Source organism: Oncorhynchus nerka, linkage group LG24, assembly GCF_034236695.1.
Source record: "Oncorhynchus nerka isolate Pitt River linkage group LG24, Oner_Uvic_2.0, whole genome shotgun sequence".
Classification (NCBI taxonomy): Eukaryota; Metazoa; Chordata; class Actinopteri; order Salmoniformes; family Salmonidae; genus Oncorhynchus; species Oncorhynchus nerka.
The window spans coordinates 58800724-58827398 of NC_088419.1; the positions used below are offsets into that span (position 1 = coordinate 58800724).

The 26675-nt window shown below is 42.0% G+C and overlaps 1 protein-coding gene across 1 annotated transcript in view; it reads right to left on the reverse strand.

The window, feature by feature from the left end:
- LOC115108298 (CUGBP Elav-like family member 5) overlaps positions 1-26675 on the reverse strand; it is a 68227-nt gene that overhangs the window by 16205 nt on the left and 25347 nt on the right. The window contains exons 6-8 of the mRNA XM_029632458.2: positions 8111-8284; positions 7138-7161; positions 2388-2553 (exon numbers count right to left, since the gene is read on the reverse strand). Of these exons, the coding sequence (XP_029488318.2) occupies positions 2388-2553; positions 7138-7161; positions 8111-8284 (364 nt within the window). The remainder of the gene's footprint in view (positions 1-2387; positions 2554-7137; positions 7162-8110; positions 8285-26675) is intronic.

Sequence of the window (26675 nt, forward strand, 5' to 3'; positions counted from 1 at the left end):
TCTCTTGAAGCTCAGGAAGTGCACCTGCTGAACATTATTGTCAAAAAGCATCATCATGCATCATTGTAAGGATACATGCTCTAATCAAGTCAACCATCTGGCAGGCTGCTTATACGCCATCAAGCTGAAATGCTTTACATCTGTTGATCAAATGGGTGTTTCATTGTTTTCAGAAAGCACCCCTTAACATTTCTGGCGCTTGAAACTTTTTCTGCTGTGGTGCACAAGCTTTATGTTGTGGTAGGCAGGCGTGCGCAGAGGTGATTCAGATCATTAAAAGAGAGGGTAATGCACCACGTTTACCTCAAGATCAGCCAGGCTTTGAATGGTCATTTTTACGACACTGTTTGTAATTTATGGTAATTCAAGCACTGCATTGTGGGACTTAGCGAGGCGCCTGTCATCATCCAATGGACTTCTTCGGGTTATTAAGGAGATTTAGGCTAAGGTTATGAACATAGAGGCTAACACTTTTCTATATTTGATGTCTAAGCCGCATATTTGGCACTGCTGAATTTTTTGGGACAAATCTAAGTATAATGGCAATGCATTGTGTCAAGATATGGAGAGTCGATGAGACAACTTTGTGGGCCAGCATCAGTAAAGAACATGAAAGCATGCCTCTAACATTACAATGAATTATTCCACTTATTCACTGCATGAGTCTCAAAGTCTCTAAGTGGCTCTCAGCTCCCTTAAACAGACAGCCTTGCCAGTAATGTTATGTGCTCCTTCAATGAACTTTAAATAAGTCATGGCACCAGTCGACATGTGAAAGGGGAGGCTGTTGCCTACATACACCAGTCTGCTGCCTATCAGCACAGACTCCAATGAATGGAATCCAAATTCCTTTCATATTTATTGTAGTCCTTGGAAATTCTCTCTCTTGCAGTGATTAATAATGCATTGGATTCAATAATAAAAGTAATCAGCAGACTGTAGCTTACACAGAAACGTGTCAAATGCTAGACATATTTCAGCGCTTCTCGGATTTCTGAGAGGGAACACACACCATGGTGAGCTCTTTTCAATACCAAAGGCCAGTTCATTAAGCTCCTTGCATTGCAGATTGATAAGCCATTGATTCCAGCCCCCCTGCAATAGCCTATTTTTCTTATGATTATAACATAGTGGATTGCTCTCTCGAACAAGGTGGTGCAGTATTATGAAGCCCTTTGAAAAGGTTAAATGTATATGAAATGAATATCTGATATGGCTCAGTATTGATGATGCACTTATGTACATTTCAAATCAGTATTATGTATTTGCTGCATACATAGTGCATACAATGTGTGCATATGAAGTGCATGTGGGGATCCTGTCTCTTGGTCTTTCATCAGAGGAGCACTGTACTGCAGTCACGCTTCAGTATAAATACTGAACACAACACATACAATGCAGTGGAATTCTGTCCTGTATTACCAACGAAGAAGAAGCACCGCAGCTAAACTTTTAATCACTGCCTTTGATTGATTACCTGTGTTAAAAAAAGTGCCCACTTTGCATTAAAAAAAATGTCACTGTAAATATTTGACAAATAGCTCCTCTCCAGCCTCCACCACTACCATGCTTAACTTAGTGCATATATACAGTACACAGCATGTGCATATTGGCATGTTCCATCAGATATACATGTATGCATTCAGTCATGAGCGAGAGAGAGAGATGGTCACTGACAGAACCCATTCTAACCTGTGATATAGATTTTCAGAGTAGAACGTAAATGTGCTTTAAAATGGGTCATGTCAGACAGATGCGTAGTCTTGACTGTTGATTCCCTCACAGCTATACAGTTCTAATGTTATACAGTTACCAAACTCACTATACTGCAATGTCAGGGGAAATATACAAATAAACACAACAAAGACTTAGAATTTGTATTATTCATTTTGATGCATGCTTTGTGAGCGAGGATCTTGTGGGTTCCTCAGTTTCACAAAAAATGAAATATTGCTGAATAAGCTAATGTTATGCGGTAGCTATCTCAAAGTCCTCTGCTGCGCTCCCTGTAATGTGTCTGTATAGAATGATGGGGCCGTTTGTAATGGAAAACTGAGGGAAGTGCATGCAGATCCTGTGTAAGTGTTTCAAAGCACAAGGTCAAAAGACGGAGGAGAAATTAGTGCCTGTACCTGTAAACGTATCTATTATGCTCCCGATTCGATTTACCGCAGCAAAATATATCTGCATACACAACATAAATATGCAAATCACATCAAATGCATTTTCTTTTCTTTTTTTCTCCAACGGAATAGTTTTGGATTATCAGTAGGCAGTTCTCTCTTCCCTCTTCCTCCCCCCCATCTCCCAAACTCCACCCACACACATAAACACACACACACACACTTACACCCACTCACCCAAAGGGAATGAAACGCATTGCTTACCCAGTGCCTGGTGGAACTCCCCAGACACCGGGGTCATGGAGTTGGGTGGGAGGCCGTTGATGCTGAGTGCCCCCATCTGGTGGAGTTGGGTGGCGGGGAAGGCCATGCTGGGCGTCAGGTAGCCCCCGTGGCTCGCTGCCATGATGGCTGCCTGCTGCTGCATGAGCTGGGGGAACAGGAGGGGGGGAGAGAGAGGGAGAGAGGTTAGTATAGAGGGAGGGAGAAGGGAGGGAAATGAGGGATGGGCGGTGAGCGAGAATTAGAATAAAGCGAGAGATGAGAGAAAAGTGACCGAAGAAAGTATGAGGAAGAGACAGAGCGAGAGAGAGAGGTGGGGGGGAGAGGGAGAGAGAGTAGCATAGGAAAGTTATAGAGGGAGGTATAGATGGGGTTGATGGGTGTATAGTGCATGGAAAGTAGAGCGGAATAAAAGAAAGGAAGGGGGGGGGGGGGAAGTCTGTCAACCTATGTTTAGTGAATCTGTCTTTTCTCACAGTCGGAGGGCTGTCAGCAGCTGTAGGAATCTTTCAATAGCTGTCTGTTGGGCTCATTCAAATCAACGGATTGACATGTGCACATTATTCCTGTCTCTAGGGACCTGGGAAAGTTCAGAGGCAGAATTGAATTGCATTTATCTTCCTTTGTCAAACTTCTCTGTGTGTCCCTCTCTGGTTGTGTAAGGTAAAGTGGAGGGGCAGTGACATCTCTGTGGCTCCGCTCGCTGGGCTCTTTTTAACTTGCCGCGGTGCCACTGGCGTGTCACGAGCAGCAACCTGTAATGACAGTCCATTTACACTGGACACAGTGATAAAGAACTAGGCTGACACCACTTAGCACGAACACACAGATAAACCCATTCTCTATCCAATACTGCCTAGAATATACCCACACACGTCTAGTATTTCTGCACTCCGTCTCAGATACTGAGGGCCTAATTCCAGAGAAAATCCATCATTGTACGAAGGTGTTTACAACCTCTGGACCAGTGGGTTTATCTGGGAAATCAATGTTATTTTGTAGGGCATCTAATTCACGATAAGGAATGCAGGTATGTGGAGGAAAAACATGGACACAATCGGACAATCCCATTCCTGTTTAATATCCCACAGCGCCCTCCGTCCTGTTGAAAAAGTGGATTGGCACCCCGAGTCTGACTCAGCTAAGCAGAAATCAAATGCCTTTGCAACTAGCTAGCTCTGATGTTAATGACGATATTGTGCGGCTGAGGCAGAAGATGCCACTCTCCCTGTATTTGCATGGAGTCCCTGGATAGGAAAAGCCAATTATTTTCCCTCAATGCCCCTGTCAGGTAACCTAAAAGCGGCTGTCCTGCCACAAAACGGGCGCCGCTGGCACCTCATCCATTAGCCACATGCCTTACCACCACTATCTATTAACTCCTTTTGTCATTTGCATAATTTTATCAACATGACAAATGGGGATCATCCATTTGAATAAGATAAATTGAGCTTTTAGGGGTTTGGAAAAAGCGGCGGCAAGGAGAACTAAAAAGCACGACCAAGAAAACAAACAATGATAAGAAGTCAATGTGAGAGCTGTGGTTGGTGTGGGATAGAGATGGTGTTAATGCCCTCATTAAGTTTAGACTGGGGTCGGAGGTTTGGGGCAAAAGGCCTCTGATCTGATTGGCCCCTGTATCAGAGCATACTGTCACACAAGTCAGTGGCTTTTGTCCCCCTCTCAGGATCTTCTGCCTGCTTTCAATAGGAGTTGGGGACTTGGGCTTACTCTAATAACCTTGCAACCCATTTGCCAGTGGCCTATACAAGTTGATGGAAGCTGCAGCAGGCCTAGATGGTAGAATAACAGACTGAGGCAGAAGGTCTCCGTATAGCTGTGACTTTACATGCATAGATAATGCAGTCCTTCATGCCAGCTGCCAGATTGTCATGGATAACAACATGGCATTCAGTGATGCTTTTTCAGAATTAAAATGCAGCAAATTGGAAGCTGAAGCATGTAATTATGTTGGAATGAAGTGGGTAATACAAACTGGCTCTGATAAAAAGACTGTCCACCAACTGGAAGTGTTGACAGAGATATTCAGTCATTTTCTACTATTCATGTGTTTTTCTTTTTTTCTAAGACTTTCATCCATATTCAAAAGCCATTGCTACAGTATATTTCTTCTTATTTATCCTTGGCAGTAGCTAGCAAAATGTCTGTGGCAGACAAAGAGCTAAATTGCATTGAACTGAATCTTCATCATCATGGCCATAACCTTTTCTCGCTCTGGAATGGAAAGAAAAGAAACGAAGGCAGAAGAAAAGAAGCAGGGAAAAAGTTGCCCGTTGCTACAGCATCCATTTAGTGTCAGGCATCTGCTTCTTTATTGCAACCTGATGGCATTATTCTCCCCTGGTGCCAGCAGGCAATCACCTCTATCACATGGCAATTATCTCTATAGCACTGCTCTGTGACTCGCTGACTCTCAGCACTGTCACATGTGACCCTTCCAGCCAGTCCTGAACGGGCACCGAGGAGGGGGAGAAGATTGGGGGAGTGAGGGAGGGGGAAATGGAGCGAGTGAAAGAGAAGACCCCAGTTATTGAGGTCCTGGACCTGCAGATTGCCTGAAACTGCAGATTGGTGTGCACTCCAGCAGAGAGAACCTGAAGACAATAGAGTCCACTGCAATTGCCTGGCCTGAGCTTAAGGGCTTCATTTGTTACCATCGTGCTATGGTGTGTTTCCTTAGTGGGGTTTTAATAGGGTTTGTTTCATGTTTCATCATTTTGGTGTGTGTGTTGATGAAGATTTGGGCAGTTGGTATGGGAGGGTGTCCCACTTATAAGGTCATTTTCTAGGAAATGTCAAGATCCGTACAGTAGCCTTACCTAAATAACAATTTTCTATCTTCTTATATTTGTGACCTTTAATGAATGCATAATATAACACATCCTCCTCGTTATTGGCTGTGCATAGTTCCTGCTTGTGCAATGAAATCGCTCAAGGTGTTGGTAAGGTACAGTAGAGGCAAATCATTTCAATATCACTTGTAAAGCTCTTCTTTAGTATGATATAGCTGAATTTATTGTGACACACTTTAGATTTGATCGTTTCCTGATATGTGTTGGGTTGGGTTGTGGTGAATAGGATCAATTATATCCTGTATATTTCCGACTAGTTCCAACAGGGGGCGATGTTTGTCAATGTGAGGAGTACACTCACCATGCACCTCCTGCATCTCCACCCACATACACACACAACTTAACCATTAGCTCACTGTTAAAACTACTGTTTTCTTAAACCATTCATTTTTATCCGATTCAATCGAATACACATTCTTTGGTGATGTTGTGCCTCTAGTGTCGCACATTTTCAAGCCTTCCATTCCCACACTGAAATGGCGTGTAAGCATTTCAGAAACAGCAAGCTGAAATGGCTGTTCTCAGGAATATACACATGGCTTGAGATGAGAGAAGTGTGACACAAATCAAATTGTGTACAAATATGCTCCGTGTGTATTGACAGGCAACAGTTGACAGGAAATAATGGGTAGCTGCTTTATCGTGTTTTTACACAGCTTCTTTACAACTATAATCAGCCATTTGGATGTTATGGGAATACCTTCCTCTCTCCTTGTGTTTCGTGAAATCACATTTGCAAATGGGATGTTGTCTGTCAGAACAGAGCTGTGTCTATCTTGAAAACGGCACATTTCTCATTTTTGTCAGTGTTGTACCCCTACAATTTGTGTTCACCCCCCTCCTCTCTCCTGGATTGACTAAAATCCAATTTACGGGCTGTCAGCTCAACTCTATAATCCTATCCACTGCTGTATTTGTGAAGTAGCTCTTTGAATTTGCCATTTACTGTACTGTGGATATATACCGTCCCTGTAGATGTCTGTATTCCATACCCTGCTAGCTATATATACACTGGTAAACATATGGATGGAGGAGCACATATCAGTGGAGGCTGCTGAGGGGAGGACGGCTCCAAATGATGCCTGGAATGGCATTAATGGAATGGTATCAAACACATGAAACGTGGATTCCATGTGTTTGATACCATTCCACTGACTCCGTTCCAGCCATTATTATGAGCCGTCCTCCCCTCAGCAGCCTCCACTGGTACATATAAAGAGGCTTTTGAGATAGTCATTCTGTGTCATTGCGGGTTTTGTTCTTGGTATAATAGTTTTTCACAGAGTAAAGAAACATTTAAGGTGTATCACTCTGTTGCAGTTCATTCCAACCCAATAGAGAGCAAAGGCTGTCACATGCTGCAATAAGCATCTAAGTTTCTGTGTCTGGTATTCAATCAAAACTGCATTAGTGGAAACCCAACACTGAAGAAAAATGACACTGTTCCTGTGCCAAATGAAAGTACATTACAAGTAATGGAATTCATTAGACATAATGCATATAGTGGAATAAAGCAAAACTAGCTGTAGGCTATACATTCATTACAACATACCTGAGGGTTGAAATGATCTCATAACAGAACGTTGTACAACCTCAAAGCATGACAATATACAGTATGATTCATATCTCATGGAGAATTTCACTTACAATGGTATCAGTCACTGTAGTCTTGAAAAAATATAATTTGACCAATAGTATACATAAATCCCACTATTTTTTAAAACTTAAAATAACTACATCTAATAATGACTGTAAATGAATAACTAATATCTAATAACTAACTATAATGATCAAATATCTATAACATGACTAGAAACTACCATTCACAAAACTTTAGCAATGGATTGGCATGTACCCACCTCATTGTCATGCTGCAGCAGTGCCTGGAAAAACAAGACACATGTTGTTGTGTGGCATAGAGTTGGTGACAGAGTGTGTAGCTGTCTGTGTGTTGTCTGAATGCGTAGTGTAGTGTGTGTGACGGGGTGCGTGGGGCTCTGCCACAGTAAATAAGAGTCATGGACAACCTGAGCAGGACACAATGCTCTCCCAGCAGACCACCACCACCTCCACCACTCCTGAAACATTAGCATTTCTCCACATTTCCTGGGGATGGGCTGCATTTCATGAATTGTAATGAAGGCAGGAGTTTTACTGGAGAGAGGACAGAGATGGCCTCGCAATTACTCTGGGACGGTCAATTTGCACTTTTCATACTGGCCACCATGCCTGTGATAAGAAAATGAGGGAAATGAATAAACCCCCGAGACCTGGGCAGCCTCAACAATTAATCCTGGCATTTAGAGAATAAAAAATAAAATCTGCCCGTGCGTGCAAAGTTAATAAATTAAGAATTCCGTTATTTTATAAATATATACATACTGTGTATATTTATGCAGTCTGATGTGACTGAGGTTTAGGTATTTATCGGTGTCAGACGGAACCCTTTTCTTCATTCCATTTCAGCTCCCTTCAAACGGCAGTAACTCTGTATGCAGGCTAAAGAGGTTTGTGTGGAGATAAGGTTCCTATGGAATATTCGGAGTCATCTCTGGCCCCTGGTGCAGCTCCGGGGCCCCGGGGAGACGAAAGGGCAGTGGGAAAAGCAGCGTGGGCTGGGTGAGCTCATCAAAGAGCCTGGGGTCTGCCGTGTGTACGGTGCTCTGCCCTCGGGGTGTTGGGGGGTAAGAGGGATACAGATAGTTGGGGGTTGGGAGGGGTAAAAGGGATACGAAATGTTGGGGGTCGTGCTAGTTAACTCACTGCGTGTGTGGATGGTGTTAGTGGGGTCAGAGGGGTACGGAGGGTTGGGGGTTGTGCTAGTTAACTCACTGCATGTGCGTAGGTACTGTAGGTGCTGAAGGGAAGGGCGATGGCTGGGTTAAAGATGCCAAACTGGCCCACCATCTGCTGCATGCGGCGGATGGTGCGCTCCTTGTCGGTGTCGGCAAACTTCACCACCAGGCTGGAGGACGCGCCCTGGGGGGGGAGAGAATCGGAGCCGTTCTGAGGAGAGAGGGACCGCACACTTAACCAACCAACCCTCCTCTGTCCGCAACGCCTCCACACAGCAGTTAGTGTATCAACATCAACATCATCATCAACATAACACGCCACATAGTCAGTCACTGTTGGCTATGACAGTTGAAGTCGGAGGTTTACATACACCTTAGCCAAATACATTTAAACTCAGTTTTTCACAATTCCTGACATTGAATCCTGGTAACAATTCCCTTTCTTAGGTCAGTTAGGATCACCACTTTATTTTAAGAATGTGAAATGTCAGAATAATAGTAGAGAGAGATTTATTTCAGCTTTTATTTCTTTCATCACATTCCCAGTGGGTCAGAAGTTCACATACACTCAATTAGTATTTGGTAGCACTGCCTTTAAATTGTTTAACTTGGGTCAAACGTTTCAGGTAGCCTTCCACAAGCTTCCCACAATAAGTTGGGTGAATTTTGGCCCATTCCTCCTGACAAAGCTGGTGTAACTGAGTCAGGTTTGTAGGCCTCCTTGCTTGCACACGCTTTTTCAGTTCTGCCCACAAATTGTCTATAGGATTGAGGTCAGAGCTTTGTGAAGGCAACTCCAATACCTTGACTTTGTTGTCTTTAAGCCATTTTGCCACAACTTTGGAAGTATGCTTGCGGTCAATGTTCATTTGGAAGACCCATTTGCGGCCAAGCTTTAACTTCCTGACTGATGTCTTGAGATGTTGCTTCAATATATCCACATAATTGTCCTTCCTCATGATGCCATTCATTTTGTGAATTGCACCAGTCCCTCACACCCCCACAACATGATGCTGCCACCCCCTTGCTTCACGGTTGGGATGGTGTTCTTCGGCTTGCAAGCATCCCCCTTTTTCCTCCAAACATAATGATGGTCATTATGGCCAAACAGTTCTATTTTTGTTTCATCAGACCAGAGGACATTTCTCTCAAAAGTATGATCTTTGTCCCCATGTGCGGTTGCAAACCACAGTCTGGCTTTTTTTATGGCAGTTTTGGAGCAGCGGCTTCTTCCTTGTGAGCGGCCTTTCAGGTTATGTCGATATAGGACTCGTTTTACTGAGGATATAGATACTTTTGTACCTGTTTCCTCCAGCATCTTCACAGGGTCCTTTGCTGTTGTTGTGGGATTGATTTGCACTTTTCGCACCAAAGTACGTTCATCTCTAGGAGACAGAATGTGTCTCCTTCCTGAGTGGTATGCCGGCTGCGTGGTCCCATGGTGTTTATACTTGCGTACTATTGTTTGTACAGATGAACATGGTACCTTCAGGCGTTTGGGAATTGCTCCCAAGGATGAACCAGACTGTCTACAATTTCTTTTCTGAGGTCTTAGCTGATTTCTTTTGATTTTACCATGATGTCAAACAAAGAGGCACTGAGTTTGAAGAGAGGCCTTGAAATGCATCCACAGGTACACCTCCAATTGACTTAAATGATGTCAATTAGCCTATCAGAAGCTTCTAAAGCCATGACATCATTTTCTGGAATTTTCCTAGCTGTTTAAAGGCACAGTCAACTTAGTGTATGTAAACTTCTGACCCACTGGAATTGTGATATAGTGAATTATTGTGTCATGCACAAAGTATATGTCCTAACCGACATGCCAAAACTATAGTTTGTTCACAAGACATTTGTGGAGTGGTTGAAAAACTAGTTTTAATGACTCCAACCTAAGTGTATGTAAACTTCCGACCTCAACTGTATATACAGATGTGCTCAAATTTGTTGGTACCCTTACAGCTCATTGAAATAATACTTCATTCCTCCTGAAAAGTGATGAATTTAAAAGCTATTTTTATCATGTTTACTTGCATGCCTTTGGTATGTCACAGAATAAAGCAAAGAACCTGTGAAAAGAGATTAATTATTGCTTATTCTACAAAGATATTCTAAAATGGCCTGGACACATCAGCCTATTTAAATGGAGTAAAGTGGTCACTGTGCTGTTTGGTATCATTGTGTGCACCACACTGAACATGGACCAGAGTAAAGTAGTCACTGTGCTGTTTGGTATCATTGTGTGCACCACACTGAACATGGACCAGAGTAAAGTAGTCACTGTGCTGTTTGGTATCATTGTGTGCACCACACTGAACATGGACCAGAGTAAAGTGGTCACTGTGCTGTTTGGTATCATTGTGTGCACCACACTGAACATGGACCAGAGTAAAGTAGTCACTGTGCTGTTTGGTATCATTGTGTGCACCACACTGAACATGGACCAGAGTAAAGTAGTCACTGTGCTGTTTGGTATCATTGTGTGCACCACACTGAACATGGACCAGAGTAAAGTGGTCACTGTGCTGTTTGGTATCATTGTGTGCACCACACTGAACATGGACCAGAGTAAAGTAGTCACTGTGCTGTTTGGTATCATTGTGTGCACCACACTGAACATGGACCAGAGTAAAGTAGTCACTGTGCTGTTTGGTATCATTGTGTGCACCACACTGAACATGGACCAGAGTAAAGTAGTCACTGTGCTGTTTGGTATCATTGTGTGCACCACACTGAACATGGACCAGAGTAAAGTGGTCACTGTGCTGTTTGGTATCATTGTGTGCACCACACTGAACATGGACCAGAGTAAAGTAGTCACTGTGCTGTTTGGTATCATTGTGTGCACCACACTGAACATGGACCAGAGTAAAGTAGTCACTGTGCTGTTTGGTATCATTGTGTGCACCACACTGAACATGGACCAGAGTAAAGTAGTCACTAAGCTGTTTGGTATCATTGTGTGCACCACACTGAACATGGACCAGAGTAAAGTAGTCACTGTGCTGTTTGGTATCATTGTGTGCACCACACTGAACATGGACCAGAGTAAAGTAGTCACTAAGCTGTTTGGTATCATTGTGTGCACCACACTGAACATGGACCAGAGTAAAGTAGTCACTGTGCTGTTTGGTATCATTGTGTGCACCACACTGAACATGGACCAGAGTAAAGTAGTCACTGTGCTGTTTGGTATCATTGTGTGCACCACACTGAACATGGACCAGAGTAAAGTAGTCACTGTGCTGTTTGGTATCATTGTGTGCACCACACTGAACATGGACCAGAGTAAAGTAGTCACTGTGCTGTTTGGTATCATTGTGTGCACCACACTGAACATGGACTGAACATGGACCAGAGAAAGCAAAGGAGAGATTTGTCTGAGGAGATCAGAAATACAATAATAGACAAGCATGGTAAAGATAAAGGCTACAATACCATCTCCAAGCAGCTTGATGTTCCTGTGACAACAGTTGCAAATATTATTAAGAAGTTTAAGATCCGTGGAACTGTAGCCAACCTCCTTGGGCGCGGCCGCAAGAGGAACATCTTCCCCAGATTGAACAGAAGGAGAGTGTGAACGGTAGAAAAATAACGAAGGATAACTGCCAAACTGCTGAACTCCAAGGTGAAGGTACGTCAGTTTCTGATCGCACCCTCCGTCGCTTTCTGAGCGAAAGTGGGCTCCATGGAAGAAGACCCAGGAGGACGCCACTTTTGAAAGAAAAACATAAAAAAGCCAGACGGGAGCTTGTTAAAATTCATATTGACAAGCCACAATGCTTCTGAGAGAATGTCCTTTGGATAGATGAGTCAAAACTGGAGCTTTTTGGCAAGTCACATAAGCTCTATGTTCACAGACGCAAATATGTAACTTTGAAAGAGAAGAACACCATACCTACTTTATTTTAAAAATTGTACCTTTATTTAACCAGGCAAGTCAGTTAAGAACAAATTCTTATTTTCAATGACTGCCTAGGAACAGTGGGTTAACTGCCAGTTCAGGTGCAGAATGACAGATTTGTACCCTGTCAGCTCGGGGGTTTGAACTTGCAACCTTCCAGTTACTAGTCCAACGCTCTAACCACTAGGCTACCCTGCCGCACCAACAGTGAAACAGTGAAACATGGAGGAGGCTCGGTTATGTTTGGGGGCTGCTCTGCTGCGCCTGGCACAGGCTGCCTTGAATCTGTGCAGGGCACAATGAAATCTCAAGACTATCAAGGCATTCTGGAGCAAAACGTACTGCCCAGTGTCAGAAAGCTCTGTCTCAGTCGCAGGTCATGATAATGACTCAAAGCACACAGCTAAAAGCACCCAAGAATGGATAAGAACAAAACATTGGACTATTCTGAAGTGGTCTTCTATGAGTCCTGATCTGAATCCTATCGAACATCTATGGAAAGAGCTGAAACTTGCAGTTTGGAGAAGGCGCCCATCAAACCTGACACAGCTGGAGCAGTTTGCTCAGGAAGAGTAGGCCAAACTACCTGTTAACAGGTGCAGAAGTCTCATTGAGAGCTACAGAAAACGTTTGATTTCAGTGATTGCCTCTAAAGGTTGTGCAACAAAATATTTGCTTAAGGGTGCCATCCATTTTGTCCATGGCCATTTTCACTTGTTTAATGATCTACAGTATTATGTTGAATAAAAAATCAAAAGCAAAGTCTGATTTCTATTAAATATGGAATAAACAATCGTGGACCCCAATGACTTTTGTCAGTTTCAAGTTATTTCAGAGAAAATTGTGCATGCCTTGTTTTTTGTGGAGGGGTACCAAAAAATTTGAGCACGTCAGTATATGTTTAGATAATGAACTCGAGTTAAATGATCAAGTCTGAAACAAGTCATGCATGATAATGTGATTGGATGGTTTAATTGTTCAGCATACACTGCTCATTTGACATTAGGCCTGTTGTTAACATCAATATTAGAAAGCTCCTCTCATCGAACATCAAGCTCACAGTTTTATAGCATTCCAGATACTACATGATTGGACATTTGTCTTATTGATGATATTGTCTCTGTGTGTTTGCGGTCTGCATACATAAGTAGGTATGTAAGAGTCATATCAACCAGCTCTACTTCTATCTGTAATGTCCTCTTTTCAGATACAACCATAAACCTTCCATCTATTTATAATGCCATGTCATTTAGGCCAAACAAGTATATTGTGCATTAATACATAGTTCACTCTTTTTACAAGAAAGTTCTTGGGGTTTAACCTTGGTCCAGCCATTCAAGAAAGGTTCCAAAACAAGCGACATATGATTATTTGAGATGAAGGGGCTAAGATTGGCATGGGCACCAGTAAGCACTTATTGACCCTGGTGAAGGAGCTCTTCTAAGTCTCTCTCTCTCTCTCTCTCTCTCTCTCTCTCTCTCTCTCTCAAACCAGCAGGTGTGTCTGCCACACACCATTCATTAAGAATCTTCAAATGATTTAGTGCTACATTTGACCTTTCATTCGCTCAGCCTTGCCTCCCCCTGCCCCCCCAAAACTGCCCAATCGATCCATATAAAAGGCCGAAATATTACTCTGATCTGACAGTGTAGAAAGGTTGTGCGTCATTTGAGATAAGAGGCTCCCTGAAATTGATGTGAGATTGTCAATAATAGCAGTGAGTGGCGGTGGGGGTTGGGTAGGGCTCGGGAGCTAGCTGGGAGGTGTTTGGGCTTGGGGGGAGGTTGTGTGGTGAGCCACAGTGGGGATACTGTTCCCTAGGCTCCCAACTACACATTGGGGAGGTGAGGAAGTTTTTCATTTCTCTCTCTCTCTCTCTCTCTCTCTCTCTCTCTCCATCTCTCTCTAAATTCAGCCGCTGAGGGGGTTGAAAATGTGTCAATCACATTTAATTTCCAGGTTTAACAATCTGGCTCGGGGCTTGGCTCTCTGCTTATGTAGGCGTGATTTGCAGGTTGCCAGAGATGCTAAAAGATAGTCAGTGGAGTGGAAGATTTTTTCTTCTTCTACCTACTCTATGTTCCCTGTCTTTTCACTATCCCCTTATCCCATCTTCCCCTGATGGATGGCTGTGGCCATAAGTGCACGGCCTCACAAAGCTGCCTCTCCTCACCACCGGCACCACATTAGGCCCCTCCTCATTAAGTGCATTGTATGACTTAACAATGAAGTGCATGCGCTCCTAGGTAGTAGGGCGAGGGTAAAACGTCTGAAAGAGGGAACACACACTCATCCTCCCCCTCATCTCCTCTCCAGACCCACAGTCCATCATCTGGAGTGAGAGTCCATACAAGGTTACACAGCCCAGTCATTCTGGTAGAAGGGCCTTGTGTTGTGTCTGCCCAGCTTTTACTATCTGTTCCTTTAACATTATTATGGTGTATATCTTTAGGCGAGTCTGGGAGAAGGGATGCGGGACTGCAATACAGGAATGAGCAGCAGTGGTAAACAGTGAATATTCTACCCCACAGCACTAAAAAAGCTATTAAAGGACTAGCTGGTTTGATAATGAGACTCGTGGTGCGTTTACTCTCCTGCTCAGGCTCCCAGGTTCTTGGGCAGGGTTGGAATTTATAATCTGAAGGTATTAAGTTGTCTGCGAGCAACGAAGAGAGGGGACGCTGCAGCCCGAGCTCCTTCCTGTTCTGTCAAGCAGTCTGGAGTGTGCTTGCATATGGAAGTGTGGTTAATTGTGGATTGAGCGTGTGAGTGCAATGCCAATGCAGCTCCTAGTCGGTCTCCTATTCTGTTCTCTCCTATTCTATCCAGATTGAGGTCTGTGTCTCTGCCCAGCTATTGGCTCTCCCAAAGAGAGAGTTGTATTGATCAGGGTGGATTCTGTGTGAACCCAGAGCTCCGGCAGTGTCTCGGCACCTTCAAATTGCTGCATGAACTCCAGGATCTTCAGAGTCCCTGGAAGACTTACAGTGGATTTACTAGCAGCCATCGTGCCACTGCACCACACTCTCAGCCTCTAATATGAAAGGTGGAAAGGTTAAACATATCTGGATGACTCCCTAATAACCCCCTCTCTCTCCTCTCTGCGGAAATGACAGCCGCTCCAGGCACGAGCTCTTTATTTCTGTTTTAGTCATCATACAAGCCATTCACTTTATGTGCCAACATCACATTGTATTTTTACATGCTTCATCAACAACAGGTGTCGACTAACAGTGAACTGCTTATTCACGGGCCCTTCCCAGCAGTGCAGAGTGAAAAATAGAAAAATTATAGAAAACAAAATAACACAAGGAATAAATACACAACAGGGAGTACCAGTACTGAGTCAATGTGCAGGGGTAAAAGTGACTAGGCAACAGGATAGATAATAAACAGTAACAGCAGTGTACGTGATGAGTCAAAAAAGTTAGTGCAAAAAGGGTCAATGCAGATAGTCCGGGTAGGGGGGCTTGGGGGTAGAGGCTGTTCAGGGTCTTGTTGGTTCCAGACTTGGTGCATCGACTACCACTTTCCTTGCGGTAGCAGAGAGAACAGTCTATGATTTGCGTGGCTGTTGACACCATTATTTTCCATGTCCATTCCTATGCTTGTTCCCATGCCTACCCAATTTACTGTATTGCACATTTTCAAGATATCACGGTGTAGAATCTCTCTCTCCACAGTACAAAGCAGAGAGGTGGATGAACTATGAAGTAAAAGTCTCATTCAATTTTAAGCTGCCAAGTGTCAGGCAGAATCCCCACCGACTCAGAGCCTCTAGAGTGGATTCAGGAGAGGGAGTAAAACTGTGGGAATAAAATGGGCAGCCGTTCTTACACAGGAATATAGGGAAAAGGGACTGGGATTCAAAGAGAAGAGAAGTCTGCTCCCTTTGCAGTCAGGGCCGGCTTGGTTCCTTTCCAAACCCGTGTGAATGGTCCAGATAAAGCTGCAAACGACGCTATATATTTGATATTGCCTTAACTCTACACATCTGTCTCAGCGCATTACCTCGCAATAAGGTAATAAGGTTGAATTATCCTGCGCCTGCCGTCATCTTACATAAGCCGCTGCGACTCAGAAAACCTGTAATAGAACAAAGTGTCACATGGCGAGTGCCTTAGCGGTGTCCCTGTCTCTTTGGTTTAGTCAAACGGGGGCTTAGTCACTAGAACAAAGGTTCCTAGTTCCTACTCCACTCGCTCCAACAGGAATACACAGCTGTGTGGCTATTTCCAGATAATTGTTTAGTGAGTTCAGTGTTAAACTTTCTATTGTGTAGTTTCATGTCTCCATTCTCATTATGATACACTGATTCCCATTCATCTGCACTAAATAACCACCGTGAATGACTTAACACACACTGTATATTTAGTGCTTGGTTAGTAAAATAACAAATGAGTGTAATCCATTAGGCTCTGATTAGAATGTAAATTGCTTGGGAAGTGACACTAGGGAAAAATGACATCTTATAAGCAATAGAACAATATGAAGAAACTATCAAGTTAAACATAATTACGGCACATTGTTTAATGACGAGAAACATGGATATATCATCCATGTGAAGTAGCCTCCTAACATTAAACTATGCATGAGACATTTCATTTTATTACTGTGACACTGGCTGTCGTTCTGTAAAAATGATATTTATAGTGTGTGTAAAGCGATATCACACTTCGATATCTCTCCTCTTAGCATATCTCCCTGTCAGACATGGTGCCTTCAGAAAGTATTCACACCCCTGGACTTTTTCCACATTCTGTTATGTTACAGCCTGAATTTAAAATGGATTACATTCAGATGTCGTGTCGCTGACCTACACACAGTGCCCCATAAATGTCAAAGTGGAATTATGTTTTTGGAAATGTTTACAAATTCATTATGAAAAGCTGAAATGTCTTGAATAAATAAGTACTCAAGCCTTTTGTTATGGCAAGCCTAAATAGGTTCGGGAGTAAAAATGTGCTTAACAAGTCATATAATGCGTAGCATGGACTCACTCTGGGTGCAATAATGGCGTAGAACATGGTTTTTAATTGACTACCACATCTCTGTACCTCACACATACAGTACCATTGAATTATCTGCAAGGTCCCTAAGTTGAGCAGTGAATTTTCAAACACAGATTCAACCACAAAGGCCAGGGAGGTTTTCCTATGGTTTGCAAACAAGGGCACCTATTGGTAGATGGGTAAAAAAAATAAGCAGACATTGAATATCCATTTGAGCATGGTGAAGTTATTCATTTGACACTTTAGTTGGTGTATCAATAAACCTAGTCACTACAAAGATATACAGTGGGGCAGAAAAGTATTTAGTCAGCCACCAATTGTGCAAGTTCTCCCACTTCAAAAGATGAGAGAGGCCTGTCATTTTCATCATAGGTACACTTCAACTATGACAGACAAAATGAGAAAAAAAATCCAGGAAATCACATTGTAGGATTTTTAATGAATTTAATTGCAAATGATGGTGGAAAATAAGTATTTGGTCAATAACAAAAGTTTATCTAAATACTTTGTTATATACCCTTTGTTGGCAATGACAGAGGTCAAACGTTTTCTATTTTGGCCCATTCCTCCATGCATATCTCTTCTAGAGCAGTGATGTTTTGGGGCTGTTGCTGGGCAACACGGACTTTCAACTCCCTCCAAAGATTTTCTATGGGGTTGAGATCTGGAGACTGGCTAGGCCACTCCAGGACCTTGAAATGCTTCTTACGAAGCCACTCCTTCGTTGCCCGGGCGGTGTGTTTAGGATCATTGTCATGCTGAAAGACCCAGCCACGTTTCATCTTCAATGCCCTTGCTGATGGAAGGAGGTTTTCACTCAAAATCTCACGATACATGGCCCCATTCATTCTTTCCTTTACACGGATCAGTTGTCCTGGTCCCTTTGCAGAAAAACAGCCCCAAAGCATGATGTTTCCACCCCCATGCTTCACAGTAGGTATGGTGTTCTTTGGATGCAACTCAGCATTCTTTGTCCTCCAAACACGACGAGTTGAATTGTTACCAAAAAGTTATATATTGGTTTCATCTTACCATATGACATTCTCCCAATCTTCTTCTGGATCATCTAAATGCTCTCTAGCAAACTTCAGACGGGCCTGGACATGTACTGGCTTAAGCAAGGGGACACGTCTGGCACTGCAGGATTTGAGTCCCTGGCGGTGTAGTGTGTTACTGATGGTAGGCTTTGTTACTTTGGTCCCAGCTCTCTGCAGGTCATTTACTAGGTCCCCCCGTGTGGTTCTGGGATTTTTGCTCACCGTTCATGTGATCATTTTGACCCCACGGGGTGAGATCTTGCGTGGAGCCCCAGATCGAGGGAGATTATCAGTGGTCTTGTATGTCTTCCATTTCCTAATAATTGCTCTCACAGTTGATTTCTTCAAACCAAGCTGCTTACCTATTGCAGATTCAGTCTTCCCAACCTGGTGCAGGTCTACAATTGTGTTTCTGGTGTCCTTTGACAGCTCTTTGTTCTTGGCCATAGTGGAGTTTGGAGTGTGACTGTTTGAGGTTGTGGACAGGTGTCTTTTATACTGATAACAAGTTCAAACAGGTGCCATTAATACAGGTAACGAGTGGAGGACAGAGGAGCCTCTTAAAGAAGAAGTTACAGGTCTGTGAGAGCCAGAAATCTTGCTTGTTTGTAGGTGACCAAATACTTATTTTCCACCATAATTTGCAGTTAAATTCATAAAAAATCCTACAATGTGATTTTCTGGATTTTTTTTCTCATTTTGTCTGTCATAGTTGAAGTGTACCTATGATGAAAATTACAGGCCTCTCTCATCTTTTTAAGTGGGAGAACTTGCACACTTGGTGGCTGACTAAATACTTTTTGCCCCACTGTAGGTGTCCTTCCTAACTCAGTTGACGGAGAGGAAGGAAACAGAGTTTAATGGCTGTGATAGGAGATAACTGAGGACGGATAAACAACATTGGAGTTACTCCCCAATACTAACCTAAATGACAGAGTGAAAAGAAGGAAACATGTACAGAATAAAAATATTCCAAAACATGCATCCTGTTTGCAATAAGGCACTAAAATAATAGATAGAGAAAAAATGTGGCAAAGAAATGTCCTTTTTATCCTGAATACAAAGCGTTAAGTTTGTGGCAAATCCAACACAACACACCACTGAGTACCACTCTTCATATTTTAAAGAATGGTAGTGGCTGTATCATGTTATGTGTATGCTTGTCATCGTCAAGGACTAGGGAGCTTTTTAGGATAAAAAGAAACTAAACAGAGCTAAGCACAGGCAAAATCCTAGAGGAAAACCTGGATCAGTCTGCTTTCCAACAGACAATAACCTAAAATACAAGGCCAAATATACACTGAAGTTGGTTACCAAGACGACATTGAATGTTCCTAAGTGGCCTAGTTGCAGTTATGATTTAAATCGGCATGAGAATGTATGGCAAGACTTAAAAATGGCTGTCTAGCAATGATCAGCAACCAACTTGGCTTCACGAATTTGGGGCAAATATTGTACAATACAGGTGTGCAAAGCTCTTAGAGACTTACCTAGAAAGACACAGCTGTAACTGCTTCCAAAGGTGATTCTAACGTGTTGACATTACAGAGTATTTTGTGTAGATTGTTGACAATAAATGAAAATTAAATCCATTTTAATCCCACTTTGTAACACAACAAAGTCAAGGGGTATGAATCCTTTCTGAAGGCACTGTAGCTACAATGTTTCCATCACAGTCTAAAGTGGAACCAATCCCTTCCTAAGCTCAGGTGGAGATGAACCTGGCTCTCCGACACACTCCGGCACTCTTGACCCTCCTATTCTGTACCGGGACTTCCCTTAGACACAGCCTTCCTGAATCCCAGCAATTTGCTTTACAGCTCCAGCGCTTACATTTTTAATTGTGTTGCGTCCTCAGCCATGTGAGGTCTACCGAGGCCCAGGCAGGAGAAGTGTGTGCTTGGAATGGAATGGAGAGCCTGTCAGGGTCTCACATCTGACCTGTCATCACCTCCCACCACCCTGCGCCACTCGTATTTATTTAGAGATTAAACTTATTTGGTTCTATACTCCAGTATTTTGAATTTGAGATCAAATGTTTCATATGAGGTGATAGTACAGAATTTCACCTTTTATTTGAGGACATTTTATACATATCTGTTTTACCGTTTAGAAATGAAAGCACTTCATGTATCTTGTCCGTCATTTGAAGGTGTTATAAGTATTTGTTCAGATTCACTTATATAGTGTATTACATTTAGTCAAAAGTTTAGTATTTGGTCCCATATTCCTAGCACGCAATGACTAGATCAAGCTTGTGACTCTATAAACTTGATGGATGTATTTGTTTGTGATTTATTTAACCAGGCTAGTCAGATATGAACAAATCCTTATTTACAATGAAGGCCTACCCCGGCCAAAACCCAACAATGCTGGGCCAATTATGCACCGCCCTATGGGACTCCCAATCACAGCCGGTTCTGATACCGGAATTGAACCAGAGTCTGTAGTGACGCCTCTAGCACTGAGATGCAGTGCCTTAGAGCGCTGCGCCACAGCAAATGGTAAATCATGTATAATATTATTTTGGAGTCACTTCTCATGAGTGAGAAAGTTACAGAGGCATAAATATCATACCCCCAAAACATGCTAACATCCCGTTATTCGTAATGGTAGGAGATGTGTTTTTGCTTTCATGTGCAGACTTAAAATGAAATGACTTGTCAATAATTTAAGAAGCACTGTTTGGTAGAGTTATTTGATGTGCCATCCACTTTTACAGTTCAGATAATCTAAAGTAACATGGTTTGGTTTAGCTAATGAGGAGCAATGCTACATTTATAGGTCAATCGCGTGAACTCTGGGTTTGTTGTGGCAAGGCAGTTTTATGGGCACTTAAACTGGTGTTGCCGCTCCAGATGTGAAGGCAAGAGAGAAGGATGCTATTTGTTGAGTTTAAACGTTTACATCTGAAGAAATTATGAATTGCATTTAGCAAAGAGACTGTTGATTAATTCGATTTACCTGTTACAATTCTAGAGAAAGTCTAGTTCAACATCTTTATCAAATTGACCCGAATTCACCTGCTGTGAAGAGTGTAGCCATCGTTGCTTCAATGGGAGCTAGCCTAGATTTCGTTGGATTGGGAGCTGCTTTCTTCCAAGACGAGTTGGGACTTCTTCCAATGACACGGGACATCTTTTCAATCGCATGCAGGGCGTTTTCCGCCATGGATTACAAATAGGCATCGGCCCTGGAATGATTGTTTCAGGAGTTTGCTTCAGGTAAGTAACATTGGGTTTCCATTCATTTGACTGGATCCTTCATCATACCTTCAGCACCAATTTAGCTTGCTAAAATGAACAGGGTTCAATGATTGAGTTGTGTAAGAGTGCACTCGTAATGATAAAGTTATAGTGGGTCAAAGATCAACCCCCCAAGACATGCTAACTCCCCTGTTATTGGTAATGGTGAGAGGTTAGCATGTTTTGGGGGTATGATCTTTGACCCTCTGTAACTTTCTCTCTCGTCATTATTCACGATTAATTCAGGATTAACTGCAATCATGGTAGCATCCAGATTAATGTAGAAGTGTTTACAAGCATATTCATATCTTATTTACAATAAATGTAACTCCAAAATTACACAATACATTATCTACCATTAATTTCTGTTGGTCACAAAACGACCTGAAACAAAACCAATAAGAACTGCAAATGCATCCGACAAGTTTGTAGTCACAAGCTTGATGTGGACATTGTGTGCTAGGAATATGGGACCAAATATTACATTTTTGAATTTGTGCAGGTAGCCTAGTGGTTAGAGCGTTGGGCCAGTTACTGAAAGGTTGGTGGATCAAATCCCTGAGCTGACAATGTAAAGATCTGTTGTTCTGCCCCTGAACAAGGCAGTTAACCCACTGTTCCCCGGTAGGCTGTCATTGTAAATAAGATTTAGTTCTTAACTGCCTTGCCTAGTTAAATAAAGGTTCAAAAAAATCCTTAGGGATGTCAATTTTGACCCCCTACCTTTTTTGTTTAACAAGTAATACTTTTTTTCTCAATCTCTTTCTCTGAGCAATTGTATTAGTATAAAATAGTATTTGAATTATTTAATATGTGTAGTCATTATTGCTCATCTTTATCAAGGGTGGCAATAATTTCAGAACACACTGTATGTTTTAGTAATATCCCTTGCATCTCGTTATTCCCCTAGCGAGTCAATATCTTAGAAGTTAAAATACTGAGATGTCCTTTTCACCATTATTTTAAAGCTGACTTATCTGAATATTTGGTGAGAGGGTTACACTTATGACACCCTCAAATGGGGGGACTAGATGCATAAAGTGCATTCATTTCTAAACGGTAAAACCGATATGTACGAAAATACCCTCAAATAAAAGGTGATATTCTGTACTGTTGCCTCATATACGTATATATATATTTTTTCCAACGCCGATACTGATTATTGGAGGACCAAAAAAAGCAGATGCCGATTAATCGGACAATTTTATATATATATTTGTAGTAATGACAATTACAACAATACTGAATGAACAATGAACACTTTTATTTTAACTTAATATAATACATAAATAAAATCTATTTAGTCTCAAATAAATAATGAAACATGTTCAATTTGGTTTAAATAATGCAAAAACACAGTGTTTGGAGAAGAAAGTAAAAGTGCAATATGTGCCATGTAAAAAAGTTAACATTTAAATTCCTTGCTCAGAACATGAGAACATATGAAAGCTGGTGGTTCAATATTCCCAGTTATTCAATATTCCCAGTTAAGAAGTTTTAGGTTGTAGTTATTATAGGAAATATGACGCGTTGACTATTTCTCTCTCTATCATTTGTATTTCATATACCTTTGACTATTGGATGTTCTTATAGGCACTTTAGTATAGCCAGCCTAATCTCAGGAGTTGATAGGCTTGAAGTCATAAACAGCGCTGTGCTTCTAGCATTGCGAAGAGCTGCTGGCAAACGTTGAAAAGTGCTGTTTGAATGACTGCTTACGAGCCTCAAATCATAGACTTAATTATAACATAATAAACACAGAAGGACGAACCTTTGGTCATTAATATGGTAAAACCCGGAAACTATCATTTTGAAAACAAAACATTTATTATTTCAGTGAAATACGGAACCGCTCTGTATTTTATTGAACGGGTGGCAACCCCAAGTCTAAATATTGCTGTTATATTGAAGGTTGTGCATGGTTATGTCATAATTATGGCAAATTCTGGCAAATTAATTAGGTCTTTGTTCGGAAAAAATTGTCTTCACACAGTCCGCAACGACCCAGGCGGCCCAAACTGTTGCATATACCCTGACTGAACGCAAGAGTAGTGAAACAATTTCCCTAGTTAATATTGCCTGCTAACATGAATTTCTTTTAACTAAATATGCAGGTTTAAAAAAATATATACTTCTGTGTATTGATTTTAATAAAGGCAACGATTGTGCTTTTTTCGCGAATGCGCTTTTGTTAAATCATCACCCGGTTGGCGAAGTTGAAGTAGGTTGTGATTCGACGATAAATAAACAGGCACCGCATTGATTATATGCAACGCAGGACCAGCTAGTTAACCTAGTAATATCATAACCATGTGTAGTTAACTAGTGATTATGTGAAGATTGATTGTTTTTTACAAGATAAGTTTAATGCAAGCTAGCAACTTACCTTGGCTCCTTGCAGCCACAATGTCCTTTTGACGCTGCACTCACGTAAGGTGGTCAGCCTGCCACGCAGTTTCCTTGTGGAATGCAATGTAATCAGCCATAATCGGCATCCAAAAAGGCCGATTACCGATTGTTATGAAAACTTGAAATTGGCCCTAATCCCATTAATTGGTCGACCTCTAATATATATAACATTTGATCTCAAATCCAAAATGTTAAACTATAGAGACAAATATAAGTAGTAGCTTCACTAGTTGGATTCCATCCAATTTGCGACAGATTTTCATGCGAATATAAAACTTCTTTTTTTTAATCCCATCAAACGAATGTATTACTGATAACAGGCTGTGCACAATGATGTAGTGCACATAAAAATAACTTTTGCGGTTAAAATCCCATGTACCGAATGAAAAATACAAGTTAAATGGGTTTCCATTTTCAACTCTTCTGATGGTTTTGTCACACAAACATTTGCGTTAAATAGCTAAATGTGCCCACTCTGGTCTTGGCACATGCTCTCTAGCCAACAGCTCTCAGATACAGTGTGGGTAGGCTACCTACATGATGACATTACTTTGGACAGAAGAGCCAGATTACATTTATTTGTCAAACGGCAGCCAAGCGTCAATCACCATGTGACCAGAATAGGACTCTCTGTTTATTGGAAAGGAGCATCAAGCTCATCACCGTGTACTTTCACCACCCTGTGATGTTCATCATCATTTATTTAATCTGTAGCCTAATAAACTGCATGGTTTCCCGAGTCGTAGTGGGAGGTCCACCTAACATATCATTGCGTGACTCCAAGTTTACTTCGATATGATGGTTATTATATCAATATTTGCACATAAAGACATTTCCACTGCCATTTCTCGCATAATTAATTTTCCTGATACAAAAAGATCCCACCATGTCTAACGAACAAATTGTCTGTCGGCATTTATACAATTGTAATGGGATTTCCTGTTTCCATCAGCACATGAGTCAGGTAATTCATCCACATTAAATAGTTGGAAGGAAACCATTCTGTCTCGCATTCATATGCTCAAACAGAAACAACACATAAACACGCTCATTATCATGCACAAACACATACAGAAGAGACCACATACAATCACACAATCTGAACCTCAAATCCACACACATTTTATCACTCAGATCCCTCCCACACACATACAGTATACATAGACACACATTCACAACACCCCAACATCCTCCGAGCTGGAAAATAAGATCAGTCAGTGAGCCTTTGACCCTTGCTCATGGCTGTATGAGCATGTGATTGAGAGGAGTGTGTGTGTGTGTGTGTGTGTGTGTGTGTGTGTGTGTGTGTGTGTGTGTGTGTGTGTGTGTGTGTGTGTGTGTGTGTGTGTGTGTGAGAGACTTGGGGGATCTGATGTTGATCTATTAAGAAGCTGTTAGTTATAGTGTTTATATTCAGTGCACTCCAAAACCTCAGCTAGGCTCTCGGCTGGAAATGATCCATAGCCATCTCTTTTCCCAGACTAATCACTTGGAATAGCTTGTAAATGCTGCACACTCATTTGTTTTAACAGTTACTCGTAGACCCTACATGTGGAGAATTTTCTAAAAGAACGAATAGGGTCATTCATGACATGGAACAGTAGACGACTAGGGCCTGTAAGAAACTGTATAGATGCACTGTTAGTCCTTTAGCAGTGCTGTTCATGTAGATGCAGATCATGGGTAATTCAGGCCTGTCCTCTGAGTATCCCAGGCCCAAGGCCTAATGGTGCTCTGTCTTTCTGTCTGTCAGTCTAATCCTGGCGAGACGGAGCGTCCGGGGCCGACCCACGCCCATCCAAACCCCGACACAGGAGATGAGATGCTGATAAGATTTCTATAATCAATTTAGCCGACCAGGAGGGGATCAATCCTGTCCATTTGCCTCCTCACTCGTTTTTCCATCTCTCCTTCATTTCTGTCTCTTCTCTTCCGCTCTTCTTCCCATCTCCCAACCGCCTCTCCCCCTCCTTATACACAAATGAATAATTCAGCAGCCGATGTGGTGAAAGGTGAAGTAAACAAGTCTATTGCCTAATATCCCGGGAGGCTGGGAAAGAGAGAAGAGTGAGGGGAGAGTGGGGGAAATGCTGTGGCTGTCCAATACCACAGGCTGGACCTTGTGTGCTCTCTGCTCTATCTCCAGCCTATCCTCGTGTCCCAGAGTCATTTGCACTTATATTGACCTCAAGGTTGCACCAAAACTAATGACACAGTCAGCTAGTCCGACGCTCTCTTCATCCACGCGCTGTGCGACCATAAATAATAACATCAAATGGTGTAACGCCACAGTGGTGAGAGAGTTCAGGGTCCTGCTCCACACCTGAAGTTTCTCCAACAAAGAGAGAGTTAAGGCAGAGGGTATTTCAAACCACTGAATAATGTGTAGCGTGCAGAATAACTTTATAATGCAGGTTTAGTGTGCACAAAAAGGGTTTAGAGGGGCCTCCCTAAACATGAGCCACATACAAATAGGCACACCTAGCAGTAGTGACTGCTATGATTACGGTGTTTGTTCATGGGTCAAATGCAAAAATTGCTAAATGTTTTGAACAATTGTTCAACCCATTATCATTCAATGAGAAGAAAATCATTGTTGAAAAGTAGGCGGGGCAAACCCGTTTTGGTGATTTCTGGTGTATCCAAAATAAATAAATCACTGCACGTTTTGACTCATTCAGCAGTTTTTACCTTATCATTGGAAATTATTGTTGAAAGTTACATTTATATTCCTAAAACCTAAAAAATATATAATGCTGTTGCTGCTTCCTGTTGACAAGACATATTGATAAATAGCCCAATATCAAAACAAAGTTTTAAAGTGTCCAAATCAATAACCAATATGCAGAAACAGTTTGTGATATATTGAAAACCTAAAAATAAAATGTACTATCTACACATACCTGTGCAACAATGGTCATCATGCTACTTTAAACAAGCACCTTGTAAATGGCACATACACAAAAAAAACTGTTTTGTCAAGTGGCAATAAATC